This window comes from Carassius auratus, chromosome 41 (genome assembly GCF_003368295.1).
Source record: "Carassius auratus strain Wakin chromosome 41, ASM336829v1, whole genome shotgun sequence".
Taxonomy (NCBI): domain Eukaryota; kingdom Metazoa; phylum Chordata; class Actinopteri; order Cypriniformes; family Cyprinidae; genus Carassius; species Carassius auratus.
Window position 1 is genome coordinate 19079153 of NC_039283.1, and position 15756 is coordinate 19094908.

Consider the following 15756-nt stretch of genomic DNA (forward strand, 5'->3'; position numbering starts at 1 on the left):
GCATTCAGTTAATCAAAAGCGATAGTAAAGACTTTTACAGTTTTACAAACAAATCAATGCTGTTCCTTTAATCTCTGTTTATCAAAAAAATCCTGAAAGAAGTCTTCCACAAAAATATATAGCAGCATAGCTGTTTTCATCATTGATAATATGTTTCTTGAACACCAAATCAGTAGCCGATATTATAATGATTTCAAAAGGGTCGTGAGACCCTGAAGAATGGAGTAATGGCCGCTGGAAATAAGTTTTGCCCTCACAGCAAAAAAAAAAAAAAAAAGTATTATGTAAAGTATAAATAGTTGAATTACTGTATGTATATATATATATATATATATATATATATATATATATATATATATAATATATATATATATATATATATATATATATATATATATATATATTATCACTTTAAATTCATTTAATCTGGGAGCAACATCAGGGAGCATAAAACGAATTCAATGAAACCTAATATGATTCTCTTTTTAAAATACAAAAGCTTTAATTTAGTTATCATTAAAATCATGCCTGAATCAGATTGTGTAATAAGTGGCTCACTCGTTACGTTAAATAGGGCTTGCCTGACATGCCCCTAAATAAATGTCTCAGAATGTATCAACCAACAGCAGTTAGTGAGTGTAAGGGGATTGCACCATTGATTTATTTTAAATGGAATAAAATATCACCACGGCTAACTGAGACGACTTTAATTACATTGGGCTGGACCTAGCAGAGTATGAAATCGGACATGACCGATTGATTACCTCCCGAAGTATTGACTACAAAAAGTAGTGCCAACATGTGACCAAATGCCATTAGAAAGCGTTGCGCTTAGCTCTGAACATTTGAATGGAAAAAAGTACAATAATTCTCAGCTTTTGCGGTTTTATTTAAAATTTCACCAAATAAAATATGTGTTGCTTCTCTATTTCTCTGTAAATCGCTCCACAAGTAGAGAAGCGCGCGTGAGTTTACCTATTTTTACAACTCAGCATAAAACGGGCGATAAATAGCATCAAACATGCAAGACCGTATACTGTGAAAGAGCGTGTACATACGAGCATGAACGTAATGACATACAGAAGCTGTGCGCTTGCCAACAGACCCTTGCGTATTCGGAAAACTACTTTTGGTGCCTACAGAGAGAAAAGAAGGGGTCACAAAAGTTCAAGTGATATGCTGCGTCAAATGTGCAGGTCACCAACGATTTTTTTAATATTTTGGCGGCCTGGTGGCGCTTGTATGACCCGCGGGGATTTCAAGCTCCGACCGTCTGCACATACTGCTTTAAGGTAAATGGCTTCTGTTAGTGTATTGATTTCTCCTGCATGACTATAAGTTGGGACAAATGGACCTGCTTGTTTTGCGTTTAGTCGAGACCTTTAACGATGACCAGTCTATGGCACGAGTCTAGCTTTTTGTACTTAAAGTGTAGGCGTTGGAGTAGCTTTTGAGTTACTATGAAGATTTACTTAACTTCCTCCTTGTTTCTTTAAGGTACGTTGGTGTTTCTGTTTACTTTTAACAAAACTGCAAATGTATGTATAATAATAATAATAATATTAAAAAATTAATTATAATAAAAATAATTATATCCAAATTAAACCATACACCTAGTACCTTTTGTAAACATTTTAAAAAAATCTTTCATTGAAAAACTCATATCGTCATACCGTTTATGACTGAATTTTACCATATACCTGACTATTTTATGCATGTTATGGAAACTTTGTGTTGTTGCGTTAGTAGTTTCAGTCTCGCATTCAAATTATATTTCTTATGTTATTTCTTACTAGTTTTGAAATAAGTCTCCAATGCTTTATGCATCTATATAAATATATTGGGCTGCTATAAGATGTTCATATTTGCTCTGGGAAAATGTAAGTTTAAAACAAAAGTGACAGTATGAAAGTTATGTATGAAAAATTATTTTACATATGTTGTAAAATAATTTAATAATCTGATACTTAAATTGTTTTCTCAATGCATGTTAATATTAAAATGCAAACCAGTCTTTTATTTATTTATTTTTTCTGGAGGTTTTCAGATACAATTTAAAGACAACTAACAAACACAAAATATATAGAGGGGACATTAAAGTAGAATGCATGTGGTGACACACTGTTGTCTACTGGTATTATGAAATAAAAAATAATTGTAAATATATTTTAGGGTTTGATGGTATGTAGAAATGCAATGAGAAATCAAGTCTCTAAGTATAAAAAGAATGGGGACCAAATTTAGTTGTTAACTTAAACTGAATGTTTCAGTTCTTACAAATAATACAGCATAGATGCAATTTTTCCATATTGAAGTATGTTGTTAGCAGTTTCCGCCAGAGGTTTATTGAAAAAACAATTTCTTGGTGTTTGGATATAGCTGGTTTAGTCAAGTCTCAAAGCTACTTAAGGACATACTCCAACCAAAAGTGTTGTTGGTGGTGTTGGCAGAGCCCCACAGTCCATTTTCATGATTCTTGCTCCTTAATCCCTCTCTTAACAGACACAAAAATGGGAGACTGGAACTTTCTTGGTGGGATTTTGGAAGAGGTGCATATCCACTCCACCATGGTGGGGAAGATCTGGCTGACTATCCTCTTCATCTTCCGCATGCTGGTGCTTGGTGTGGCAGCGGAGGATGTGTGGAATGATGAACAGGCTGACTTTATCTGCAACACTGAGCAGCCTGGTTGCCGCAATGTGTGCTATGACAAGGCATTCCCCATTTCCCTCATCCGCTACTGGGTGCTGCAGGTCATCTTTGTTTCTTCGCCCTCGCTGGTGTACATGGGCCATGCTCTCTTCCGACTCCGTGCCCTCGAAAAAGAACGGCAGCGAAAAAAATTGGCACTGAGACGCGAACTCGAGTCCGTGGATGTGGAGATGACAGAGGTAAGACGCAAAATAGAGCGTGAGCTTCGGCAGATTGACCAGGGGAAACTGAACAAAGCTCCATTGAGGGGGTCTCTTCTGCGCACCTACGTGGCTCACATAGTCACCCGCTCGGCCGTAGAGGTGGGTTTCATGACCGGACAATATATTCTGTATGGGTTTCAGCTAAATCCGCTCTACAAATGTGAGCGGGAGCCCTGCCCGAATGCGGTGGATTGCTTTGTATCTCGACCCACTGAAAAAAGCTTCTTCATGGCGTTCATGCAATGCATAGCTGGCATCTCATTGTTTCTCAACATCCTGGAGATCATGCACCTGGGCTACAAGAAGTTTAAAAAGGTCATCTTGAACTACTACCCAGAGCTGAGGGATGATCTCGATGACAGCTACTATCCCAACAAACTGAAGAAAGATTCTATGGTGCATCAGACATGCATCGGCACCTCCACTGGCCGCAAGGCCACCATTGCATCGGCAACTAGTGGATACAACCTTCTTCTCGAGAGACCACCTGATGGAACCGCTTACCCTCCTTTGATTAACCCATCCTCTGCTTTCTTGCCTGTTCAGGGTGATTTGCCAGCCAAAGATGGTTCTGATGCACCAAAGTTCTCGCAGAATAGTCACACTGAGCACAACAGCAATTCCAACAACACCAGCAGTGATACGTGTTCACCACCTTGCAACTCCGTCACACCACCGAAGCAAGACGAAGGGGAAGATTCCGTCCACCTTCTGTCTCTGCTCAAGAAAGGCCAGGAGTCGAAGACTTCAGACTCATTGAGCCACACCAGGGAATCTCCTCACACATCATCCGGCATGGGAAAGAAGCCATGGAAGGTCAGTGCACCATGGAACTGCTCAACGGTTGTAGAAGGGAATGGCTCAGACACGGATTCCCTGGAAGGAGCTAAGGCCCGCTGTCCTTACGCCGCTGTGCGGGCACGTACTTCATCCAGGTCTGATCCCAAAATGAGCAGGCCTACCTCTCCTGATTCAATAGAGGAATCCAGCTCTGAGTCAAGGCATAGTCCACGAGCATCACCGAGCCATCGCGCCTCATTGGCCAGCAGTTCCAGTAGCCGACGAGCAGCTCCTACAGACTTACAGATATGAGAAAAATTCATACATTCACTATTGATGGTATCCATGTCATTTGACCAGTTGTATGGTGATGGAAAATGACCAGAGTGACTGTAAAATGACTTTAATCTCCGACTAATGTTTTATTTTCATCGCTATAAAGTTGTGGCACTCCTTAACGAATTGTTTATGCTCTCTTTTTAAATACATATCAAATTAGCAGTACAAACTGACAGTAATGAATTAACAATAGTAGTATGACTACACTAGAGAGATTGTACATGTGTTTATGTATGCCTTGTTCTCACCTGGACACCTTGTTCTCTTTTTTTCGGTACTTCCTGCATCAGAAGTCAAAATGATGTAATTGTAAAATAAATAAATAATAATAAATAAAATTAAAATATTGTGCTGGAATAGAACAGCTGTAAAAATCTTAAAAAATAATTGTTTTATGTGCATATGTCATTTTAACAGATAAATACACTGCGTTCCAAATTATTATGCAAATTGTATGTAAGTGTCATAAACATATTTTGTTTTTGTTTTTCAATTAAACTCATTGATGGTTCTTGTGTCTCAGGGCTCTATGGACCACTGAAATGAATCTCAGACACCTGTGATCATTATTTTGCCAGATTAACCCAACTGAAGGAAAAGTACTTAAGAAGGACGTTCCACATTATTAAGCAGGCCACAGGTTTCAAGCAATATGGGAAAGAAAAAGGATCTCTGCTGCCAAAAAGTGGGAGGCAGTTCTCATCAAAACAGCAGCTCTGTGAGGCTATTCTGACATCCTGCAAACAAATTCAAGAAGAAACTCTCCAAAAACTCTAGTTCTATGGATGTAAGAATTGCTAAGGTGATATCTAAGAAGGGGTCCTATGTTGAGATGTAACTTGCCCTGTTAGGATGTTTTTGATTAAAATGGCTTTTGATTTCAGTAAATATGACCACCTAATGCTGCAAATGCCCATCTAAAATATTTTAACTCCGTGCATAATAATTTGGAATAGTGCATTTTCAGTTTTCTTTTATTTTTGAAATAAATACTCTTATCATAAGAAGGTTTATTCAATAAAATTAGAATTATACCCTAATGGTTGATGACTTAAATTATACGGACTGTCATTTGCATTGACTAATTATGAAAATCAGAGAAAGATATAATTTGGAACATGATGCAAACTGGTCTGATTTACAGTGCAATTAAAACCAATATTAAAATGGATCTTTCTTTTCGAAGAGTATGGACACCAGTTTTTCTAAATTAAGATAAGATAAAACAAGCAAAATGAATATATTTTGCTAGCATGTATCTAATAAATGCATAAATAAACATACTGTGCATTATTTAACCATGCACACATGCTTTTACCAGTTAAATGTAGCTGGTTTAGAACCTTATAGGTAAAACCAAAGTTGTAAGTACCAAAATATCCAACAGTTTCGACTTAGGAATTCACCAAATTCAAATTTTAATATTTCTTGTATTTAATATGGTTTTGTACTTTATCTATGTTGTCTATTGCTGTTATTGTCCGCTTAACATTTTTTGTCATTGATTCATGTCATACTGTCACTAAAAAAAAGTTTCTTTAAGAAACCGTTCTTGTCTTACACTTAACTGTAAAGAGAATTATCATAAATGCTAAGTGTTACCTCACATTAAAGGGAGACAAACAGCCATTTGAAAATTATTTTAACAACAGTCCAGTGAATTTATAATACAGCTCAAAATCAGAAAATGTTAAGTGCTAACAGCACCATCTTCTGGAATAAAGTGAAAGTGAAAAAGTGAAGTGAAAGTGACGTGACATACAGCCAAGTATGGTGACCCATCAGAATTCATGCTCTGCATTTAACCAATCCAAAGTGCACACACAAACCGTAAACACACACCCGGAGCAGTGGGCATATAGATATGTATTTTGAGTCCTCACACAAAATATACTTTATACTATGACTTGAGATATTAGCAATTAAATGCTGCTCTAGTTTTAGGAACTAGATCAGTTATACTTTCTTGGTGTTTTAGAAAAAAAAAACATAAAACAAACAAAACACAACCCATCTGTCTTCCAAACAGTTGTTCAGATGAACCTGTTTCGTAAGAGCTATACATTCCTACTCAACTTTTGAATGGAAAGCCTTTGCTATTTTTATTTCAAGAAGCCTTAATTATGATCCAGTCCTTTATACTTTATTTGGTGGTGTCCTAACCATAAAAAGATTGTCTTTCCAACATTACGTTGATTAAATGTACTTTTAATATTTTATCAATTTAATTGACCTCTGCTGCTAAAAACTGAACTAAAGTGAAACGGTTTCAGCACAGCTGTGCATATACAGTAGTAAAACTGAACAATGACAACACTGGTTTTAGCTATAGGACACATTGGTCAGTCAATGTTGTTATTGTCTGAAGACCTTTCCTTTAATCAGCCTATTGTTTAACTGGTACACATGTTAATTTTGTGTGGGATAACTTTCATTATTACATTAAACAACAGACTGTTTAAACCTTTTGAAGTCTAAAAATAGTTGTCCAAATTAAATTACTGTCTTGATGTCATATGAACATATTTACATGGTAAATAGATATGACTTGAGCATAACAAATTACAAGAGATGTTAATTGCAATTTACCCATCTGAAAGAAAGAACTAACATATAGGCTTATATAATGTTAAAATTGTATATTAACCAATGATTAAAATAATAAATATAGTTCAACAAACAAATATGTTATTGTTTGCAGATTTCTATTTGGTCAACAATTTTAAAATAAGTAAAACATAACAAAAGTTTCCCCACTAGATACTTATTGATTCATTTATTTACTACTTTTATTTTTATTTTTCTTCTTTTTTAAAAGGGCATACTGAGCTTGGAAAATGGGATTTAACTAACATTTATAAACGAACATTCATAAACAACATTTAACATTTACCAACAAATCTTAATCATACCGCTTCAGGAGACAGGTCGAAAAAAAATATCAGGTGACCATCAGGCACATGACTTGCAAAGATCCCACCCACATTTTAATAGCTTAGTAGAGTGACACTTTACTTATCCAATCAGCGTACGAGTTACCGGACCGCCACCCAATTACACACGAGTATCGATTTTAAGTGGGCGTTTCATTCAGAAGGGAAACACAAGAGGCTGAAGATTTAAAGGAGAATCCATAATAAGTTTGCTCTCACGTATTTATACGCTAACGCGGTTTTACGTTTGTTCACCGAGCATTAATTTCGTCTTGATTGGATTAATAAAAATCGGCCAGGTTATATTTTAAAGGGGTAGGGGAGGGGGTTAACATGTCGATCCAGTACGAGGCACCGCTGGCGGACAGCTTCGGGGTGGCGGACTCGTTTCCCAAAGATTTCGGATATGGAGAAGAAGAAGAAGAAGAAGATATTGAGGATAATCCCACTCCCTCCGACAGCAAACCGAGGATCCTGCTGATGGGATTGAGGAGAAGCGGAAAGTCATCTATCCAGAAGGTAGGGGGAAGAGATGATATTTAGACCGTCTAGGTTGTCGTTTACATATGGTCGTTCCTCTACTGACTTCTTATCGGAACGCGTTTGAACCGGGTCAGAGCCGCTACGGGCCGCCTAGCTGTCACTGGACACGGACAAGAGCACCACTCAGAGCACTGACAACCAACCTATTTCTTAAGCAGCAGTGGGTTTATGGAGTTGGATGCCATACAGGCCAAAATACATCACCCTCATTAATTTTGCTAAGAAGGATACATGTAGCATTATGTGCGTGCCGTGTTAATAGTGTGATAACTCACCCGGCATTGATGTGACACGTGATTTCTTAATGAAAACATTACTATAAAAGTACCAAACAGTATAACAACAAACACCATATAAACAAGCAGTTTCTGTCTGTAGTTATGACTCCCCACAGTTTCCATGCCACCAGCTGAAGATAAATGCTGCATCATCAAGCACTGAACACAAACACATGACAGTCATAACTTCTGTACCGCGAAACCCACAATTGCTTCAAGGAGAATACTTCTAAGCATGCATGGAGGGGAAAAAAAAGTGTGAGCAATGTGTTGTTATTGTTATTTTTCTGGCAATGTGACAGTCTATCTGGCAACAGATGAAGTAAGCACCTTCATTTGTGATTTCACTTTTATCACTGAGACAACAGAAAACCCTTTTTAAACTTTTATATCATTGTATAATATTTATTTTTTGTCTTTCATCCATAATTTCACAGCCATGATGTCACTAAGTCCATAACCTTATGTTACTATTGGGACAGTTATTGCCTGATAAATAATAAAAAAAAACGTACACCGAGTGCAACCTTAAAATGCCTATGATAGGCATGGCTATACAATTAAAGAATGTACAATTTGAAGCCTCTGAGACTTCAGTCTTGCCACCAGTAAGCTCCTCAGAGTCCATGAAACATGTGACTTGGCTTTTAGTTTGATTTCACAACTGTCTGACTTTATTACTCTCCCACTGGAGGTGAAACGGGGTACTTTGAGAATGCTTTTAATGTATCAAATGTCTTTGACTTATTAGGTGGTGTTTCATAAGATGTCCCCCAATGAGACCCTGTTTCTGGAGAGCACCAACAAGATCTATAAAGATGACATCTCCAGCAGCTCCTTTGTCAACTTCCAGATCTGGGACTTCCCTGGACAAGTGGACTTTTTCGATCCAACCTTCGACTACGAGATGATTTTCCGAGGAACCGGGGCCTTGATATTTGTCATCGATGCGCAGGTGAAACAAGAAATTCAAAGCTGTGACACTCATTACTGTGCACACCTAAACGACATTTTGATGAAGTTCTGTCAGTGATTCGAGACGGCTGGATTCTTTTGTGAAACGTTATAATTATAAATACTGACCAGCTTTGTACAGTTTTAAGCAGATACAACTGGGTTTATAAGTATCTATGTCATTGTTATTAGGCTAATTAATCAATTAAATTGTCTTTTTTAACTTTCATAGTATGGAAAAAAATACTATAGAATTCAGTGGGGACCAGAAACTGTTTGTTTAACCACATTCTTCTAATATCTTCATTTCTGGGTGATCTCTTTAATGGTTGTAAATCTTGGCATTGAGTTTAGACATTCTGGTTTTATTTAATTGAATGTTGTTTGTCATTGAGGCTTAGCTCATTGGATCACATTGACCTCAAGTAAAAATAGGTACAAGATTGACTTTGTTTCTGCTGATACAAGGAAGTCCGTGCTGTTTTCCCTCAGCCCTTCAGTCTTCCTTCTAGCTGAAAATTATTTTAAAGTATACCAATGTTTTACCAATTGAAGTCTCAACTACAGCAGTGTGATATCACCCCCCCCCCCCAAAAAAAAAAAGTTCAAGAAGATCTCTTAAAGTTCTGCAATTTGAAGAAATATTCTTGCATCATTTATGTGTATAGTTCTGTTCTAAATGTGTTAAATTGCAATTTAAAATTAGTTTGGTAACCCCAAGCACAGTATTTTCTCTAAACCTGGCCAACCTCGACATTGTACGTTGCATTCTTCCTCTGTATCACAGGATGACTATGTGGAGGCCCTTGGTCGACTCCACCTAACAGTATCACGCGCCTACAGGGTCAACCCAGAGATCAACTTTGAAGTCTTCATCCATAAAGTAGACGGCCTGTCTGATGACCATAAGATTGAGACCCAGCGGGATATACACCAGAGGGCTAATGATGACCTGGCAGATGCCAGTTTAGAGAAACTACATCTCAGGTATTAAACATTTGCATTCTTATTTTGAATGCTGCTTATTGATTGAAATACTCCTTGACCCCTAATATTTGTCACTATTAATGCAATTTGAGAAGATAGAACAAATGTGTAGTGTTTTTTTTTTTTTTTATCAAATCATAATTATATATTTTTTTAAGTTTATGTTCTTAATGAATGTGAATATGAGGAAAATTTGTGTGATTGATATTTGTTTCTCGGTTTGTCTTTTACATCACTAAAAGCAAAGAAACTGTTAAATCAGAGCCACTCTGTTGACTTGATAATGAGGTTAATGGATTCATGTCGAAGAGTGGTTCTGTAAGGAAATGGTGATTATTAGTGTTTTTCATGAGCTCAGTGTTAAATCTCAGCGATTTATAGGAATTTGCTAAATTAATTTGGTCAGATTTTAAATGAGTGCCACTTTTGGCTGAATCCGATTACAAGGTATTTTTTTTTTCACTAATGCTTTAGAATCTCCTGGTACTTTTTTACCAAATGTAGAGATTAATATGCAGCTCTCAATTCTAAAGATCTAGGAGTGTGTGCTCAATGGTGCATTATCTGAAAATATTTGCATTTACATTTGAATTATTTATCTGTATCAGTCCGGCTATGGTGTCTCTGATCACCTCAAATAAATACACTTTTTTTTTGTTGCATAAAAGAGTGAAACCTTTTAGTTGTCCAAAAGGTTGAAAAAGTGAAAAAGCATTTTTTTTTTTTTTTTGCCTTTTAGGTTACTATGGTTTTTGTTTTCCAATATGTGTATTTGGATTTTGGCATCTTGGCATCTTTCTAGGAATTAACACTTACACAAATGCATTATTTACATGCTGAAGGCATATTAGGAAATCCAGAAGCTTGTTTTCCTTCAGCTCTGTTCAGTACAGCAATATGAGTGTGTGTGGTTCCAGAAGGCTTGAGTGGTCAGTTTCAGATATCTCTGTGGTTTTTATAGCTAACACAACCCTGGTAATACAAATTATTTTTTAAAAGTAGGACAGACTAATGTGTGCTGCTGCCTCATTTATTCAGAATTAACCATAATAATATAATCCTTAAATTAATATGAATATTAGAATTACTCCCACTGCAGTTTTGTCACCTTTCATAATTGGCACCAACTGTCATTTCATACAAGTTGCTCATTATATTTGCACATTAGACCAGTGCGATATTAGAGGATATTTTAGTATGTTAAAAGGTTGCTGTCAAACACTGCAGAGCCTTCATGCCCCTTCTGTTCTGCCAGATTTTGGTTTCCCTTTCTGTTCATTTGGCAGCAGATCTGTTTACACTGCAATGTTTGTGTCCCAAATGTATAGTCTATAGCACTGATTTTACATAAATATCCTACTAAGATGAGCATTTTGATCAAGAATTGCTTTTAACTGTTCGCCACTCACACATATCCATGTGATACTGCAGCTGTCAGGAGTGAGTGTTCAGGCCTGAGAAACATTTCTTTAGCTACCCTGTAATTTCGTTTGAACAGTTGTACTGTTTACACATGTGCAACAAGGTTTGATCTGTGCAGATAATGGAATAAAAAAACTTAATTGGTTCACTGTGTAAATATGGCCATAATGCACTAAAAAATAAATAAAATAAAATAAGAAAAGCATTATCTGCAGTTTGGACCAACGTGCTAATACTGGTAAAATAAAAATTAGGTGTATGAGCTGTAATAAATCTTACTAATAGAATACCTTTTTTCTGTCCTCTACAGTTTCTATTTGACTAGTATATATGATCACTCCATCTTTGAGGCCTTCAGTAAAGTTGTCCAGAAGCTCCTCCCTCAGCTCCCCACGCTGGAGAACCTTCTCAACATCTTTATATCGGTATGTGTCTCTACGCTTATCTTAATCATATTTACACCTTAATAAAGTTCCATTCCCTCTTTGGTCACTCATTTATCATCATTATGAAGAATTTATATTGTTGTTGCTGCAGTGGAAATGGCTTATTCATTTTCCATCTCTGATTCAGTCATGCTCATGCATGTTTTATTATCCTCTCTATGCTGTAAGCTCCCATATCAAACCCTGCAGGGCATTATGCAACATGTTTGTGTATGTGTGTCTGCTAATAGAATTCAGGGATTGAGAAGGCCTTCCTGTTTGACGTCGTCAGTAAGATTTACATCGCCACCGACAGTTCACCGGTGGACATGCAGTCTTATGAACTCTGCTGCGACATGATCGATGTGGTCATCGACGTCTCCTGTATATACGGGTGAGCCTTGTATATTATTTCTGCTTGGGGTACATGCGCAATGCATACAAACACAATCGATCCATCCATCTCTCTATTGGCTCAAATTTATTTTGCTCATGAGAGCGCTTTAAAACTTTATATTCCCCCAATTATCTTAACTTGTAAAACCTACTAATATCCTTTTTTATTGTGGATAGTTTTCTGTCCTGTAAATGAAGCAAGTTGCATCCAAATTTAATCCTATGTTAATTCCATTTTAATAATACATGTTATAACTGCTCAAATAACTTCATGTAACGTATATACTAATATACATTTCTTCATACTGTCTAAAATATGGTCATGGTTTTAGTTTTCATTTAAAAAACACAACAGTTTCAGAATATGAATGGTAGTTTTCCCCTCAAGCAGAGGAGTTGACATGTTCCTAACATAATTTTTAGTACGCTTGTTGTCAGTTCTGCATTCTGAGTGTGTTTTGATCATCTAGATTAAAGGAGGATGGCACTGGCAGTGCATATGATAAGGAGTCTATGGCCATCATCAGACTCAACAACACCACAGTGCTCTACCTGAAAGAGGTCACCAAGTTCCTCGCCCTGGTCTGCATCTTGAGAGAAGAGAGCTTTGAACGCAAAGGTACACCACAGCAATAGTTATGTCGTTTTTTTCATACTAGCTGTTTTCGATTATTTTTAATTCTCCTATTTGTGCCACAGGATTAATAGATTATAATTTCCACTGTTTCCGGAAAGCCATTCATGAGGTGTTTGAGGTGGGTGTTTCCACCTCAAGGACAAGCACCCAGCCAGCTGGCACCCCTCTCATGAAGACTGTTGCCTTAAACGGAACCCCCAGGAGCACTGTGTAGACAGATAGTGATTAAGACAATGATAAAGTGTGGAGACGAAGGAAAAGGTAACAAAAGAAAGAGACTACGGGATGGGTCGCATTCTGTATGCCGACCATCATTACTGCTCCCAAATGTTTTATAAGCAAAAGAGTTTGAAAGTCGCTAAAATAAACTTGCCTCAGTGGGTGGGGCAGAAATGTAATGTGGGTAAGCTTGCAAAGCTACGGATGAATGGAAGGGAAAAGGCACAAAAGAAGGTGGACCACTTTTTTTTGTGATTTTAAAAGGCATTAACCAACTGTTCCTCAAGAAAACATGTAACAAAGTGCAAGTCACTGAGAAAAAAAAAAAAAAAAAAAAGCACAGAAAGGAACCTCTCACCCTTTCAGGTCAAACCGCCTGACAACTTGGACGAATGCTGTATTATACTCTGCTGGTCACTTAACACGGTAGCCAAGTTTAAATGCATACCCGGTTTACTCCTCAACACGTGAATGTGGCTGACTTCTGTTTAAATTTGTGGTGCACAAAATTTGAGCGTACACTTCTGAAGCCTTATGTAGAGGAGGCCTGTCTGATGCAAGGCCCTAGTTGAAACATACACATTTGGTCACCTAAACAGCCCATGTATTGTGTATGAAAGGTTAGTAAAGGGATTGAAATGTGGTTTTGTATTTGTATTTGTGTTTGTGTACATGCATGTATGCAGTGGAAAGGGATATGCACCGGTTTGGGGCACAGAGATCTTATGAAGTAACACAAGTTTGCGACTCCGAAGACTGAGAAAGAGCTGTACCGTTCCATTTAACCTCTGGGACACTGTGATTGCACTTACCTCGGAGGATGTCAGGGATCATAACTAACTAAATTCAAACTGCTATGCTGTACTGTTGCCGTCCAGTTATATTACGGCATCCTTGGTGTGTAGCTCATGCAATCTGAGGACTTTGTAGGATGAACTTTAATTACTTACATTCCGGTTCTGAGGTGCCAATGCAGTTTTGCTCAGATTTAAAACTCGCTAATCTTTACTTTCACTCTTCCAATCACCAATCAGCATGTTGTTTGTGATTCGGAGAATCTGCTATAAAACAAAGAAATTAAGGATAACTAAAATGACAGGACATTTGCATCAGTTAAATCCATTCCAAGCATGTCTGTAGAGATGCTTCACATCGTCTTGCAATCAGCTGTCTTTTCTAATGTCATTTAATGATAACTAAATGAAGTATGAAAAACACAAACTGATCTTCAGGCTTGCTTGTGATTACTGTTTCTTAGACTACATCTAGGACACAAATTATGCGTGTCTTGCGTTTTGCCAAAGGTGTTATCATTCACAAGAAATAAAACATGTACACACACCGGCAAGAGTATTAATGTGCCGTCATTGATTTGGTCACACATTTAATTTAGAAATACCTAGGTGACGTTTTGTAATTAGCATATATTATTAAATGCTTATGCTTAATTTGTACCTGTCATATAATTGGGACCACACTTCCTGAAGGGGGAAAAATCATATGTGCACAAATCATCAAAGTTCGTAAAAAAAAAAAAAAAAAAAAAATACAGTAGGTTTCGTCTTGGTCCTGAAAAGTTAAGATTGCGTCAGCGATTACAGTAACAAAAATTGTGCGCGTCAAACAGACTGAAATTGAAGTCCTTAATATCCACAGAAACGTCATGAAGTTACGATGTTTAAATCAGAAACCAATCGTTCTTTTGAACCAAATCTTTTATAGTTCACACAATCGGTCTGAATGATTCAATTACTATCTGATCTGAATGATCAGGCGTTTCCAGTTCAATCTGCTGCATCCAGAGCAGTCACAGACGTGTGGATTATCCACAATTAATAAATAACATCTTAAAAATCTGACAATTTTGACAGACAAAGCTATCACAGAAATTGGTAATATAGCACTACTACTACAATATACATGTATATATTTTTTATATCTGTAGATATTTTTTTCTGGAGCGACATGAGGGTACGTAAATGACTCTTTATTTTTGCTTAAACTACACCTTTAGTGCCATGCACATGATTAAGGCACTACATTAATTAATGATCTATTATATAATTTAGTGACTAAAGAAAAGGTTAGCTTCGTTTCATTCTATATATATATATTTTTTTTTACAAACGTTTTTGGACAGTTGGGGGCGCCAGAGTATTTCTATTAAATTGTCCCAACAAAAATACATGGGCTGAATGGGGAATATCACACTACCACAACTTCATATGGCAGAAATAGCAATAGATGCTGTGCTGGTACTGAGGTACTTACCACTCATTCATACCTTAAGTTAAAAATCCTTTATATTTTATTTCCTTCATTTTTTGTCCTTATGAAAAAGTACTAAAACACCTCATTAAACAATATAGGCCATCAATGTAAATAGCAGTCTAATAATAATTTAGGTGATCTTTCTATTTTTCTGAGTGTTGAAGCTTAATTCTGTTTTATGAGAAGCTTAACACTATTGGCTATGGCTCCATTACTCGAGCACTCTTGTTAAATACGAGCTTGAATAACGCAGTGATTTCACAAGAACCCAATAAAAGCAGATACGCCTTGCAGCTACTGTCACGACTCATTACGAGACCTCCACATCTACGCAATTTACTGCCAATAAAACACTGACAGCATTCCTGTCCACTTTATTAAGCTTCTAATTTCTTGTAAACATTTTGCTTTAATCCTTTAAATGACTGCCCTGGCGCACTTCAGAATGATTGGTCAAAACAAGAAACTCGTGGGTGAATAATTAAACCATTCTGATTAATTAAGAGTCCGGTTTAGATTAAACGATTTTTTTCTGCATCAAAATAATAATAAAAGATAGAAAAGAAATGTAGGCTATCCACCATATTTGTTTATATGCTACAGCAATAGAAACAAGTATTAAAAGAGTAAGGCATGACATGTTAATTTACAACAATA

The 15756-nt window shown here is 36.8% G+C and overlaps 2 protein-coding genes across 2 annotated transcripts; both read left to right on the forward strand.

Moving 5' to 3' along the window:
* The first annotated feature begins 1389 nt into the window (after nt 1-1389).
* On the forward strand, nt 1390-4301 carry LOC113059654 (gap junction alpha-9 protein-like). Its single transcript, XM_026228200.1, has 2 exons — nt 1390-1497; nt 2503-4301. Exon 2 carries the CDS (start codon nt 2511-2513, stop codon nt 4005-4007), a length of 1497 nt encoding a protein of 498 aa, XP_026083985.1. The 5' UTR covers nt 1390-1497; nt 2503-2510; the 3' UTR covers nt 4008-4301.
* Nucleotides 4302-7124: 2823 nt separating this feature from the next.
* On the forward strand, nt 7125-14176 carry LOC113059179 (ras-related GTP-binding protein C). Its single transcript, XM_026227478.1, has 7 exons — nt 7125-7486; nt 8540-8743; nt 9530-9729; nt 11462-11576; nt 11828-11970; nt 12443-12591; nt 12672-14176. Exons 1-7 carry the CDS (start codon nt 7301-7303, stop codon nt 12821-12823), a joined length of 1149 nt encoding a protein of 382 aa, XP_026083263.1. The 5' UTR covers nt 7125-7300; the 3' UTR covers nt 12824-14176.
* The last annotated feature ends 1580 nt before the right edge of the window (nt 14177-15756 follow it).

Excerpts from the sequence above, each read along its gene's own strand:
- LOC113059654 (XM_026228200.1), top strand. The coding sequence starts at position 2,511 with ATGGGAGACTGGAACTTTCTTGGTGGGATTTTGGAAGAGGTGCATATC.
- LOC113059179 (XM_026227478.1), top strand. The coding sequence starts at position 7,301 with ATGTCGATCCAGTACGAGGCACCGCTGGCGGACAGCTTCGGGGTGGCG. Across the intron at positions 7,487-8,539 it reads GAAAGTCATCTATCCAGAAG|GTGGTGTTTCATAAGATGTC; the intron begins GTAGGGGGAAGA and ends TTGACTTATTAG. Across the intron at positions 11,971-12,442 it reads GACGTCTCCTGTATATACGG|ATTAAAGGAGGATGGCACTG; the intron begins GTGAGCCTTGTA and ends TTGATCATCTAG.